The 14,990-nt window shown below is 39.0% G+C and overlaps 1 protein-coding gene across 5 annotated transcripts in view; it reads left to right on the top strand.

The window, feature by feature from the left end:
* Window positions 1-14,990, top strand: part of nrxn2a (neurexin 2a) — a 126,180-nt gene that overhangs the window by 19,875 nt on the left and 91,315 nt on the right. For all 5 annotated transcript variants that reach the window (XM_065962824.1, XM_065962821.1, XM_020633392.2 and 2 more), the window contains exons 2-3: window positions 8,569-9,716; window positions 11,491-11,511. In XM_065962824.1, the coding sequence (XP_065818896.1) occupies window positions 9,002-9,716; window positions 11,491-11,511 (736 nt within the window). In that variant the 5' untranslated portion in view covers window positions 8,569-9,001. The remainder of the gene's footprint in view (window positions 1-8,568; window positions 9,717-11,490; window positions 11,512-14,990) is intronic.

Here is a 14,990-nt window from a genome sequence, read left to right as displayed (position 1 = left end):
TATATTTAGAGTGACTCAACATGAATCAACCATGAGCAACAGCAACACCAAAGAGGAAAATCTTTTGCAGAAACCTTGATGGAACCAGGCCCATTGGTGTCCAGCCTGCTGGGACTGTGTGAGCTGAGGAAGTGAGATAGAGCGAGACTCAGAATGTAAGAAACTGATCGAGACAAAGACAGAGCAACAGATAATACAGACTAATAACTTAAAAAGTAATAAATACAGTAATCATGTATTATTTTAGCAATAACAGTATAAAGCAATGATATTTTAAGTATAAATGTGAATCATTTTAACAGCTGAAATATATATATATAGTATATAAGTATAACAATATCAGCTATATTACTGATTATTTAACTTTGTCTTCCCATAGAGGTACAACCCAATCTATTTTACAAGACATAGAGTCAAAGACTTCTACACCAAAGGTTTTTAACATGGATTAAGATCTTTCGCTGGTAAAACATGAGTGTACACCGGTCAAATTATCCTCAATCCTTTGAAAAAATGATTCCTAGCAAATACATGTCCTTATCTTAAGGGGACTCTGGATCCTACTAAAACTTGTGTAATTATATAAGATAAACCTTTTATTCATCCCACAATGAAGATATTTACAGAAATCACAGGATAATTGACAGTGTTTGTGACATGCCCATCAAGTAAGACTGATAATAATAGCAGCAGCAATTGTAGTCAGGCATGTCCACAGCAACAGGAAGTCCGCACCTCGATCCAACAAAACCTTGCAAGACAGGGGAGCGGAAAAAAGAAAAAAAAACTCCCTGGGAGATATAAAAATGGCACTGTCTTGATCTCAGCAGTCCAGAGCTACAATAGCAGCCTTTGCAGTCGCTTGAGAGCCGATCAAAAGTTGTGTCTCACCCTGTCAGAGATTTTTCTTATTTTCTGTTACATTATCATGGCCATAGGGAACCTTGCACTCATATATGTACTGTACCCAGATGCTCTAGAGGCTGCTTTAGATTTGTGTGTATATTCAATGTTTTTCTTCAGGCATCAGTCAGACTCTAAGCACTAAGGCTGAGGGGGTAAAAGATTACAGCAGTGCAGCGAAAAGTCGTTACTTGCAGCACAGCTTTTACTCAACGCACAGACCCATGACAGACCCAGGCCTCTGCTAGATTGGGCGTGCATATTGAGCACAGTTTTCCCTATGCTTACTCCTATAGGCCTGTTTGAATTGCTTTCATAGTATTGCAGGCTCCATTTGGAGAATGACGGGGTGTTCAACCTCTGCTGGTCCTCTAATAGGAAAACTGATGGGTAAAGAAAAACAAGCTAAACAGCAGGAGAACAATATTGATGTGGTACATTGGAGTGCAAATGCTGCATTTCTGAACTATGTGAAACCTGTAGGTAAGACAGATGATTTCAGAGTACTTGCAGGTAATAAAAGCATTAAAATAAAGCAAAGAATGCAACAACACATGGAGATATTGTGCTCTGTCTCATATGCAAAGTCAGTCATCATCAGCTAAAACGCCTCTGTAGCAGGCAATTATAGATCTCATATAATCCCAAATTGAACATACTGCACCCAGGCACTTAGCAGAGGTCAAACAGACAATTACTGCCACAGCAGCATATGTAAACACTGTCACTTTAAATCCTTTTAAACCTACATGAAAAAAACCTACAACAAAAAAAGAAGAAAAAAAAAAACGATTGGTAAACAAAAAATCATAGGAGAGTTTGTAGAACTGCAAAATCTTTCAAAACAGTTCACAGCAAATGTCTGTCAGCGTTCCCATCTGTTTGGTGGATAATTTGGTTTGAACCTGTTAATGGAGGTTTGTGTAGTAAATTAACAACTAAGTAGGAAATAAGAAAGCAACAAGAAAATGAACAGTTAACCAATACAACAATGTTAACTGCAAAATTCGAGACAAAGAAAATAGTATGTGTTTGAAAAGGATACGGCAACATTTGTCTACAACTCAACTACTAATCCATATTAACAGTTTATGGACCGCCTTTTAAAAATTACACTTGTGTCAGTATAGGAGAAACTTCACCTATCCGAAGTATTTTTCTTTCTTTCACAGAATATATTTAAGTGCTATGTTTGAGCTCAGTATTCAGACTGTGTTTGATATCCACACCACAGACTCTGGTACACACACATTGCTGTACAAGCTGACTTTATTTGCCTAAGCTTTCCCTCCAAAGTAAAGCTCCCTTTCTCAGTCAAAGAACATTTTTCAAAGAAAAAAACATTTTCAAGCGTCGTCGAGGCAGCTGAGTGAGTTGTGTCATTTCGTTCAGTCCTGTTTTGCTCTTTCACCTGTTTATCCACTCGATTTCAAGGTGAGTTACTTTAAGATCACCGCTGTGTTCACTCAAACATCCCTGAGTATCACACTATGATCCCTGTTGTTCTGTGTCAGCCGTGGATTCAAGCGCAAACTGTTTACTCCGTCTCCCTGCGGCGTGGAGTCTGTGGGATATCTGCACAGCCACAATCAGGAGCAGTGGGACCTCCAGCCCCTCTGCCGGCCCCTCCGTCCATCCCCAGGGTTGCAGGTTGACTCTTTTGTTGCAGCGACTCATTCATGCTGAATGTTTCCATCAGTGTAATGCTGTTGCTGAACTAGACCCTGAAGATTTTCCATTTAGGAGAATATGTATTGATTGAGCGGAGTGGGAGAGTTGAAAGGGTTTTAGGTGGAGAGAGGCTTACACTCACAATTTTTCAGCGACCAATTCTTCTATATACTTAAATTTGACTGCAGGGCCTATGCTTTGCTTTTGTGAAGCAGTTGGAAGAAATCACTGTTCCTGTAGAGTATTACAGTAGAAGTGTGCATGGCCTCTCAATCCATTATAATGTCTTTTATTTTTTTTAAAGGTTCAAATGAATTACATTAACAAATCACATCACATGTGGCCTGTTTCTGCCTCTTTCTTTTTATTAATGCCCCTCATCTAAATGTATCTGACATTTTGTTGTTTTGTAACTAGGCCAGTGTTGAGTGTATTGAAACAAAACGGCTAATATTTATCTTTTAACAGGCTCAGGAGTTGTTGGAGGTGATATTTTGATCCCTGTCTTCTGCAGTTGTCTTTATGTCAAAAAGTCCTTACAAGATACAGAACCTTGATGAATGTGTGTGAATGTGATTCAGCTCGATTTTGATGGGCAGGTCTGAACTTTGTGTCCAAACCTCTCCCATCAACGTGTGAATGTCAATGTGAATGGGTGGATGTTGATACGTTGTGTAAAGCTCTTTAAGTGGTGCAAACTTTAGAAAGGTGCGATTTGCAGACGACTTACAATTTGTACCAAAGTGGGCTAGAGAAAAAAGAAATCAAAACAGTTCTTGTATATAAAAAAAAGATTACCAGACATACACTAGTACCTTAAATAACAGTAACATAAAACTGCAATGCTTTGACAAATGATGGAAAGACAAATGTAGAGGTTGGGCAGAATATCAATAAGTCAATATATCATCTTCCAGGCTCCTGTGATAAAATAATTGAATCACTGGTGCCAAATATCCGCCTTTTAATTTAAAAAATACAGCACTCTCAACACATTTTCCTGGCAATTTAACTCTCTGCTTCATGACTCCTCACGGTGGCACTTCTGACATGAGGGAGGTTGATGTGAACTGAAGTTTCCCAAAGAAGAAGTTGACAGCAGGATAGAGGAGACAGCGAGATAATGTCAAACAGAAATGAAAAGAAGTTAAGAGATGACGCGTGACTGGGGATGGGGAAAATTTATTTATATTAATATCGATATCCCTTCTTAAGCTTCTTGACGATCCGATTCCTTATTGATACCACTATCGATCATTTTTATATAATTTGGTGGAAAGATGAGAAGACAATATTTTTTAAACCAAACTTCTATATATATTTTATATTGCTGGGAAAAACACATCATAGAGCACATTGATAGCATGGTTGATAAGCTTACACATTATTGATTTTCAGGTTTTGAAAAATGTAAAATCAGGTCCTTATGGAACCAGGTTTCAGTGTCCGTCCTTAAGCATGAAGAGGGCTGAAACTGAAACCAAACTGCAGTGAGTAAATACAATAATCCTTAATCCTGCACTTAACCTTTTAGAGACATTTCATACTATACAGTCAAACAAATATTTTTATTGTCTTACAATATATCATCTATCACAGAATTGCTGTATTTTGATTGACTGATTGTTGCTTTTGGCCACAAAGTGCATTATGATACCGTATCGTTTCATGAGTCACCCTGCGATTCCCACCCTTAAATAATGTCACCTCAGAAACTGTTTGTTCGCAGCACTATTGGTAATCATACCTCAGGTATTATGTGTCAGTACCGAAGCACTGAACTGTTGTGCAGGTATGTGCATGCATGTCTCTGCATGTTCATTGACAGTGATGACAAAATCTTAATTCTAGGAGTATGGGGTCTCACACCTGAAGGCCCGATAATTTCCACATTTTTTTTTATCCACTATATCCGGGCCATATTTTATGATTCACTGATTTTTCATTACAGTTCTTGAGACCCTGAAACAGTAACCAAGTAATGTTTTCTGTACACAATGGTATTAAAAGCAGAACTAAAGCAGATTAAGACGTTAGGTAAAAAAAAATAGGGCAGATGAAATATAAGCCATGATTCTGCGAGAGAAAGCCCACAACCAAGCCAACAGACCTCCACGCATTTGTGATTATAGGAATCCGTCTTTTTCAAAGATAGAGGAGGAGGGTAGACTGAAGTGTGAATATGGGGGAGGAGTGGGGTAGGCACACTGAAATGTAATTAATTGCCTACCTATGGCGCCCCCCTCCCCACACACACACAAACACACACACTAGATTCAACCATGATTTGTAATTAGCCTGTTTGTTTTCAATGAAGAAATAACATGTTACCCAGTGAGAAAAGCTATTAAATATGGAGGGGGCTATGTTACGCGTTACAATAACGACTACCTTACTTACAACTTGATTTATGTATGTCATTACTGAGGGATCAATAGTAAGTCCTCAGAGGACAGGGAATTAGGTGACCCCGGGTCGACACACACCTAGGACCCCAATTTGAGCTCAGTATTGGATTTTCATTACTCGTGCAATGCCTGCTCTATCAATTTAGTCAGCTAAACAATCCTGTTAGAGTCAAGAAACATTAAAAAGCTTGTAGTAGACAGTCCAGCATTTCCTTTCCTCTTCTATAGAGATACTACAATAAATCAAAAATATTTGTTACAAGGGTTACTGTATCTATATTTTCTTCAGAAATCGAAATGTTATTGGGGCCTGAAAATAAAAATGTCTTCAAAAATCTCATTACAAGGCAGCTTGTACTTAAGATGAGGATGTGTGCTGAGTCAGCTGAAAAGTATATTTTTTTCAAGTGCAGAGAAACGACATTGCCAGAGTAGCATCACAGAGAGCCCCAATGGGAAACAGGCAGCTGTATGTTTCATCTGCCCTACCCTGTGTGTATTAGCCTAATAGTCCCTGAGATAGTTTGTGTCTGTAAAATTGATGTTGGCACCAAAAAAAACAAACCACAACCAAAACAGGAGTGGGTGATGAACACTGGAAACACAGGGGGATTTCACAGATGAAAGCAAAAATATATAGAAACATGAAGAATACAACACAGCGCAAGAGGTCTTCTTGTTTTAGATCAGGCAGTGTGGTCGTTTGACTTCATTAGACATCTTTGTATTCATCTGAGTTATTAGCTTTTTCAACCTGGCCATGCACAAAATAACTGTTAAACTAGGGTTATCTTAACTACTCATTTACATCCATGGCTGGTGGACAGGGAGCTAATTTGAACATAGCTTACCTTATTTAGTTCAACTTAAAAAGCATCCTTAACTATATGAATGTAGCAAGTGGCAAGCTGTGTCCAGTCATATACAGGTATGTTATTAAAATATGTGGCTCGTACCAAATTGGCCCAAAGTTAGCTTAGTTGCTTTTATTTTACCTTTGTTTATCCAGGTTAGTCCCATTGAGATTAGAGATCTCCTTTTTCAAGGGAGACCTGGCCAAGAATAGCAGCAACTCAGAGTTTCAACAACTAAAACACTCAAACACATGCAGCACACATTTCATAATAATAAGCGAAAAAAATTGCATACAGAAAATTAGCTAACTCTGCTTTTCAGTTCTTTAGGCTAAATTAGCACCAATATGACTTGATGTGAATTTTTGTCTTTAAGCTCTTCTCAAGAAAAAGAGAAAAATAAAAATTCCATTAATGAGATTGCTGTTGTTGTATAATTAGCATTCTTAACAGATGAAGTGAATTATATATCGTCACCACCCATGTGGATGTATCTCTTCCCACATTAGGGTGCTTTTGTGTCATACAAGGTCATGCTGCAGCACACGTCGCTCCTGATGAGTGTTAATGAGAGTTGCTGCAGAACAGTTTTAGCATGTGGTGAGGCCATGAAGCTGAAAGCACCACATGCCTCTTTCCCTTTTTCATGCACAAGAATACTAAGGTGTTGTTGGTGTAAGTCAAAGCTAGCTGAAGTCAACCACGTTTGCGGAGCTGCAGCAGGTTCTGAAAAGCGTCTCACACAGCATACCTGACCCTGGAAAATTGCAATTCATCGTGTGAGGAGGGTGTCAGATTTTATGACCTTCCACCATACAGCTATTCCCATGATAAAGCCGTCTATCAGAAGGGTTTTCTCCCAGCCTGAAGCTTTTCCAGACTTTGGGGGAGAAACTTTGATTTATTTGTCGTGTTGCACTCCTTGCGACATCTACACCAATAGAGGAGGACCCAATAGAGGCTTCTATTCCCTGCGGACTCAAACACATATTATATTTCTCTCAGTGGCAGAGATGAAACTGGGCCAAACTTGCATGAAATGTCTCTGCTCCTGGTGGAGAAACCTCTATAAATGACAAGGAACTCAGTTTGCCACAACATAAAGATTATTTCTTGCTTTGGAAAATTGTTCACAAAGAGCTTAACTTGAAATATTAACAACACTTAATACTTATTTTTGGCCTGATTGATTTTGTTGGGTGGATCAATAATTGTGTGTACACCACTACAGTATCTGTATTCCTTTCTGTTTCTCAGGAGACGGGGTGACATTGGCACATTTTGTGATGTTAAGAGTAGAATTCGTTGTAAACCCTGCCTCTCTGAATCAAACACTTTTGAGTTTGATAAGATGTCCTCTGTATGGCAATGTGTAAAACTGTACAGGCATCCTTGAGATCGGCATTGTTATTATTATTCCGCTCTGTTGTGCAAATTAGTTGTAGTTGTGATAATTTACTGCTGCATATTGTTTTGATCACTTATAACTGGATCACACAACAGTATAACTCCTTTAATGTGTCTTTAACAGGGTTTGGACAGCAGTGAAGTTCTTTGGCACAGAGGAATAGGCTATATTAGACTGTGACTGCTCAGACAGTTCTTCTCTGTAGCATAATTTCATTGTTGGCTTTGTTCTCTGTGGGGGATTTGTTTTTAAGACTGCAATGAAAAGATAAATAAACGGCACCTCCTTTAAGCCTACCGCGAGGAGTTCAAACTAGAATTGAAACAGACTGACAGTAGAACTGATGCCTTTATGACCTGCAAAGGCAAAAAAAAGTAAATCAAGAATAAAACAGATTTTTTTCTGTATGGTTGCATTTACAGTTGGCAGACCAGAGTTCCTTTGTTTACATGTTCTTTCACTATAGAGAGTCACAGAGAGTGATTAGGCTGTTACAATGAAGCAGGATGACATTTATTTGTCAGACAACATTACATACTCATGTACAAGACAAGCTCAGCAATGAGATAAGATGTCTTGCTTTGTTCATAGGGGTCCCTAAAGTAGTCAAAAATTCCCCTCATGTAATAATGAGCAGGAGCAGATAAATGTTTCTAAAAATAAAATAAAAACTGGTGCATTACTTTGTCTCTGTCCTCACTGTAGGCCTGAGAGTTGTGCGTTCTTTGGTTATTTCAAAGTATTGAATATGTTTCTTTGTTTTCTAACAGACCTACTTCTTTCATCACTACCACCCTCTGGCCCGCATGTGTTGTTTAGCTGTTGATGATGTCTTAGTTTGAGCCTTAAGAGCACGGAGGGCTTAAGGGGCTCAAAGTTAGCGAGGCCATGGATCGTACCAAAACATCTGCTCGCAGGGGGGTTGTGAAACAGGCTTTTTTTCCCCCTCACCAGTTTTGGAAATCAGTGCAAGTCTCAGCTAACCAAAGAGGGACTGGCTGTTTCTCTTTCTGCCTGAATGTTGAGACATGAGGTGGGGCTGCCAGGATTGAGATGCTTCTTGGCTCGAACATCTTGTCGAGTTGTTGGAATCTGTAGGAAAGAGCCAAGATGATGGAAAAGCTCGATTAAAAACGACTGAATGAATATTTTATAACCAATAAACATCACTCTGATATCCATGTTTCCCTCAATGCCATTTTAATGATTTGTAAGATTTTGTAATTATTCCTAATGACTACAGATTATTGCCTTTTTTTTGTACAATCAATTGTTCAAGAATTCTTTCCAGCTTCTCATTACTCCTTCTTCTTTTATGTCTCAGGATTCTGGGAGGCTGAGAAGAATGGAGGCTGTACCTAAGCCGCGTGCCTAGCTAACCCATGGGGAACTGACAGGAACAGTGCTGGATGGAGGCCAAGACATTGGATGGCGAAGGCGAGGAAGCGCACTGCATTGTGGATCACTTGTGTTGTTTGTTCTCATTCTCTGCCGATCCAAAGTAGATGCAAAGTATTCTGCAATGTGCCTCGTTTGCTCGCTCTGTCACGTGTCACCCATGGAGAGATGGCAGAAAGAATCAGGGTAGGCAGTCAAGGCTAAAAAAACTATTTTTCTGCATGTGGGAGTTGTTGGCTTATTTCTGCAAATTTTAGACTGAAAACAAAAAACAAAAAAGTGTAGACACTGGGTAACTTTTCCTCTTTAGAACTCTGTTGGATTCTTATGAATTAGAGTCTACACACCAGTAGTTGTAGATGGTAGTCATAATGGGCAGGTGTAAAGGCAACACTTCCTGGTTACTGTTGTTAGCCGGGTTGGTGCTAACAGGGCTAGCTTTGGAATATGAAGGGGTTCCTGGTCAGTGGACACGCTACGCCCAGTGGGACGCTAAAGCCACAGGCGAGCTGAGTTTCATCCTGAAAACAAACATCAGCAAAGCCCTGGTGCTGTATCTGGATGATGGAGGGAACTGTGACTTCCTGGAGCTCCTAATTGCTGACGGAAGGCTCTATTTGCGCTTCACTATCCACTGTGCTGAGCCAGCCTCCCTGCATACTGAGACACGAATCAATGACCAGCGCTGGCACAGAGTCCTTCTCATTCGTAATCACAAGGAGACTAAGCTAGTCGTTGACAACGAGGAGAAAGTGGCCGAGGTAAAGTCAAAGAGGAAAGAGATGGTGGTGGCCAGCGACCTCTATGTAGGTGGAATCTCACCTGATGTACGCCTCTCCGCTCTGACGTCCAGCACGGTTAAATACGAACCGCCATTCCAGGGACTTATAGCCAATTTGAAACTCGGAGAGGCACTACCGCTGCTGCTGGACGGTCAAGCTGTTCTCAGTGATTTGGAGTACATATGTGACATACACTCTCCGTGCGGCAACCAAGGCCTGTGCTCTGTCAGCCAGGGAGAGGTCCTGTGTGACTGTATCAACAGCAGCTACAAGGGGAGGTACTGCCATGAAGGTAAGGTAGCTTTTCTCTTTCTGATGTCATAGAGTTGTTTTGTAGCATTAGCAATTTTGTAATTTTTTTTGTCTGTATAATGTCGGGACAGAATGTTGTCATGTTTTCTGTTAAGTTTGTTGCTTTATAAAAATAATTGTGACCATTTGAAAACTGAATTAGTTTTGTTGTTGTTTATGTTTCTCTGAACAGCAGTTAATATGAGCTCTGAAGCTACAGGCTACTGTAAATGCTAAAATATTAGCATTAGTCTACTAATAGCACTATCAGTGATTACTTGTACTTTCCACTAAATTTAACCTAAATACACAATTTGTAATATTGGAGAAATGCAATTGTGAACTTAACTTTATTTTTTGTTATCTATATTTTTGGTTGGTTAATTTAGTATAACTTTGCTCAAAGAAAATGTTTGTCATGCTCACACTTAGCACCAGCTTATGAATAGATAAAATCTACTATTAATATCCTCTTCGTAGCACATGATCCAAACCTGCATTTAGCTCCAGAGATGAATCAATAAAGACCACTTTGAGGCTGTCCAGGTCAAAGTATACAAGTGCATTTCTACTTAAAGGCTTCTTGGGTGTGTGAGTTCAGCTCTCTCAGCAATTATTGTCACAATTCATCATCGGTATTGGCCTCTTAATGTAACCAATGTGTGAAAGACATGGAAACATGACAGGCTACTACATGGATTTTCCTTTTTCTGGGAAGTCGAAAAATTTTAGCTACTCTTCATGAAGCAGGAATGCCCCACCCAAAGCCAGTTGAATGACTGCTGGGCCAGTCAAGGAATATATCCATATATATTATTTATTTATATTTTAAGAAGGAAAATGAGTAAGGAAAATTAAATGTTGTAAAAGAACGGATCTATAAAATAAATAAATGAAAATGTGAAAAAATCAACTGAAAAAAAATAGATTCTTTGCATAAAATGAAACATTGTGATATATATTTAAATTAAATAAATAAACATAAACACAAATGATGGAAACAAAATGAAAATTATGTTACATGTTTTGCTATTTGTCCTCACATTTCAATATGTACTTATCGGTTCACTTTTTTGTAAAAGTTTCCACATTTATTTTCTTAACAGATATTTTTTTAGCACATCTTTAAATCCATAATGCCGAATATTCCTCCTGGTTAAAGAATAAAGAAGGGTTCTGGCAGGGGTCCCCTCATTAGCCGTGAACTTGCAAGCCAACCGAGCACTTTTTTTTTAGCATGCATTGATACAGCTTATCTCAGATCAGTATGCTGTTATTTAACTATTCATACTGTCTATAATGACAACCTGCATTTCAAATGCCTAACTGTAAAGTCATGAAGAAGTCAAAGAGCTCCAGCAACACTAGTATGAAGATCAACTTTATGAACAAATTAGACTGTCGCGTTTCGGCTCGCTGCCTTCATCAGGCTCATCCTGCACCTTGGTAGTCGGTGAAGTTGTGCCGGAAATCCCACTCTGCTTCTTTACTGCAAAGTAATCGTGTAATCATGCTTTTAAATGTCATAATACCTGCAATCATGAAAATAATATCTCACAGGTAAAGTATTTGTAATAAACATTGTCTGTGCTGTTGACGCTTTAACCATCCTAACAAGACCAAAAGAATGCTTGTTTGGCATAAAATGTTAATTAAGCAAAAAATTAATAGCTACCATTTGCATATGTTCATATGTGGATAATGAACAGGTAGCTGTTAAATATTCAATATCCTGCAGTCATTAAATCTGTCTATTTGTCTTTGCTCTCCTGCAGCTGTCCAGAAAGAAGTGGAAGGTAAGACAATGCATAATATAATGAGCATAATGATGAGCATAATTTGTTTTTCCTGATGCTTTTATTTGCAGAGGCTATTAGCTACCGCAGCCTCGGTGTGTGAGAGTGTGTTTGCTTATTGTTATCAGGTTGTTATTGTCAGTTTGGACTGCAGTTCTGACATCCTACATATTAAGCTGGAAGGAGATATACTATCACTGGTCACAGGGTCACTGAGGAAAAAGCACTTAATGTGCTGAATGCTCATTGTGTGTATAATCAGTGTGCTCAAGGTGACAGGAGAGGTCTGCAGAGTGCGTGGGTGTTGCACAATATGGGGAGCATTCATATACTGCATCACAGAGAAAAAGACTATAGAGATATGCTTTGTTTTATTATTCATAACTCCTGTATTTTCCCTCTTTCTTCAGTGCATATATTCCTCTTCTAAACTCCTGTATAATGGGAAGGTTTATTGAGCCGTTACTGCCTTATATGCCATTATACTCTATGGCTAATACGTGGGCATTTGATGGCATAATTCCTCCTCCTTGAAAATCATCAAATTATAGAAATAAAAGCAAAATTGTGTTTTTACGTGCATTTCAATTATTTTTCTTAAAAAGGAGAAAATCCACTTTTGCAGGAAATGAGACATTTCTCTCATTATTGTCAGTCTTTTAACCGGACACAATTTAACAGGATTGGTTTCTAATGAGCTGCAAAATACTGAACGTGAAGGTGAAGATTGAAAACGAGGAGGGAGATATGTTTAGTCTGCATCAGACCGAGACATCCATCTCCCCAGTAACGACTGCTGGTTCTGGTGAAAGGGCAGCCAACAGGCTCAGGAGACCCGTGCAAGGTGCACTGATCCACTGCACATTATAAATCACTGTTTGCTGGCTCAAAGTGCAGCGGCCGTGCACACCTGTTTTCTGAAATCCTGCATCTGACTGTTTAACATAGAAATGAGCAGAATATAAGAAACTGTTATTTTCCTCCGTGTAGAGCAGTAGACAGACGTGATTGTGGTATATTTCATATAGATAGCATACACTTTCAAAGAAGATTCCTATTTCTAGTAGAAGTTCTCAATTCCATGATAAAAGCAGCACCTAAGTTAGACTAAGTGACTGTGGTAAGTGGTTGTATGCTTCAGTAAAGTTAATAGGTTTCATCTCCGCACTATTTCCAAAAACACGCATTAATCATTCTTAATAAGAGCAAAGATGGCATGGCTCTGCTCCCAGCAAAAAGGCAGGCATTATTAAATGATATGCTGCAAAGAGAGCACATCACAGTGTTTATTGGATTAAAGCTCGACATGGAGACAATCCCCAATGCAGAATGCATGAAGACAACAATGACAGCAGCAGAATCACACTCACCAGATGCCTCTTTTTCCTATCCTTCATACTCCATGTGCTACTCGGCAGTAAGTCTTTGTTGTTCTTCAATCGACGGAAATAGACAAATCGTTGTGTTCACTAAATCGCCTCCTTCCCCCAGAGATGGCAAAGATGGTAACCCATATGCTATATTTGGTTGAGGCTGTGGGTTTTAAGTGGTGCAGGAATTATCTGTATTCGTGTGAGGAAGTGCTTTAAGGCTTTTTCACAGCAGGTGAGTCTTCCCAGTTGTTCCTCTACAGTTCACTGCACGTGGGCTCCCTTCGATCTGAGCGGACAAAGGCCGTGGTGGGAAGTGCTCTAATGCCCAAAGAGTGCAGCATCCTCGGGTGTTTCGTGAGCAAAAAAAAAAAAAATCAGGTCTGTGAATGGGAGATAAGGACAGTCACCTCACAAGGCAGAAGCAGAACACAGAGAAATCTCTCAAACGTAAAAGGAAAAAAAAACTCACAGCACAGACATACCAAGACAACAGACACACTGACATTGTTTATGTTTCTTCAGATTTCCATGTGTAAAGCACACTGTTAGGACATATTAAGATCAACAAAGGGTGACAAAGCAAGCACGGAAAGTGTCAAAAGAAAGGACGCAGCTGGTCCTGGTGGGCTCGCATCTATTCAGCAGCAGTGACCTTGGTCTAATCCCTCATTACTACACGCTCCATAATACTACACTTTTTCATGGAAAAAAAAACAAATTTGGCAAATTCTAATCCTCATAAAAGGGTTCTTTCTTCTTAGATGCTCGCTAATTAATGTCACAATGATGACTGAGAGGTCCTTCAACATCTGCATTCACCTCCCCTGCTGTATTTACTTAAAAATACCTTCAAAAGTTCAAACTGTTGTACGAAATTGCAGAGAAACAAAAAGTATTTAGTATTTATTAAGTCTCAGGGACATAAATCTTTTTCCTTTTTAATTTTTGTAAAAATGTTCTACCCTGAAGTGTTTATAAATGATTTTTCAGGGTTTCCACGGACTAAACTGAATGTTTTGTTTGGACATTAGAGGAGGTAAAGAAAGGTTTCTTTTAGGTCAAAATCAGTTTAAGTAAGGCCTACTACAAAAGGGTGTAGTAGGTTTAAAGTTGCAATACAGTAACATACAGATTATTTGCAGTTTTATTGTGTACTTTTATACTTATTGTTCTTCCCCCTATGAAGCAATACGTATTTACAATATTTTGTTTTATGGCAAAAGTAATTAAGTAATAATAAGTATACAATCATTTGTAATAAACCTTCATGATTCAGGTGTCAAACCAGTGCTTGAATCATTAATTGGGTCGATGTCATCAGTGCAGCACACGGCCTAAGTGGAATCATTATGGATTTGCTCAAGGTCAGCACATAAAGATGAGTAATGTATACATTAAGCACAGCAAACACGTGACTTATAAACATTAGCTGTTCTTTATTCCCTAAAGGAGATCATGTTCCAATAATCATTCAGATGAAATCCACAAAGCAAATTAGCCAATTTACAGTTTCTCCACAGCCGTGACTGACACTGTGGCATTTTGAGTGCATGTTTTTATTTATTACAAAAATAGATACTGAAATATTGTTATATAATGAGGCTGACTCAACTGGATCCTAAAAGCAATATGATAAAATTTTAATAAAACAAGCTCCCGTCACCTGCTTATAAATTTAAGGTTTCCCTGAAACTTGTCTTACATGGTTAAGGTTGCATCTTAATTATAAATAGAAGTCTTGTAGATTTGTAGGAAGGGTGTTTGTTTTTTTGTCTCTCGCAGGCTTTCCTTCTGCAGGTCTTGTTTTATCTCGTTTCCACACACTGAGATTTGGATTTCTAGCTCTGCGCAGCAAGATGAGCGAATTGGTTGGGTGGCTGAACCTATAAAAGGGCAGCAGCAACACACCTCATCCACTTACCTTCAGACTGTCATCTACATAGTCAAAGATGACTCTGTTAGCTCAGGCTCTGGTTAAGTGCTGCCCGCCTTAGCACCAGCATCCATCTCCATTAGGCCGGGATGCATTAGTCAGGCATGCAGGCCCTACTTTCTCGCCTCAGTGCTCGACAAAAATCAGAAGTGTGAGGAGTTATCATAGCATGG

The sequence above is a fragment of the Labrus bergylta genome, chromosome 14 (genome assembly GCF_963930695.1).
Source record: "Labrus bergylta chromosome 14, fLabBer1.1, whole genome shotgun sequence".
In the NCBI taxonomy this organism is placed as follows: Eukaryota; Metazoa; Chordata; class Actinopteri; order Labriformes; family Labridae; genus Labrus; species Labrus bergylta.
This window is presented reverse-complemented; position numbering and strand designations above follow the sequence as displayed.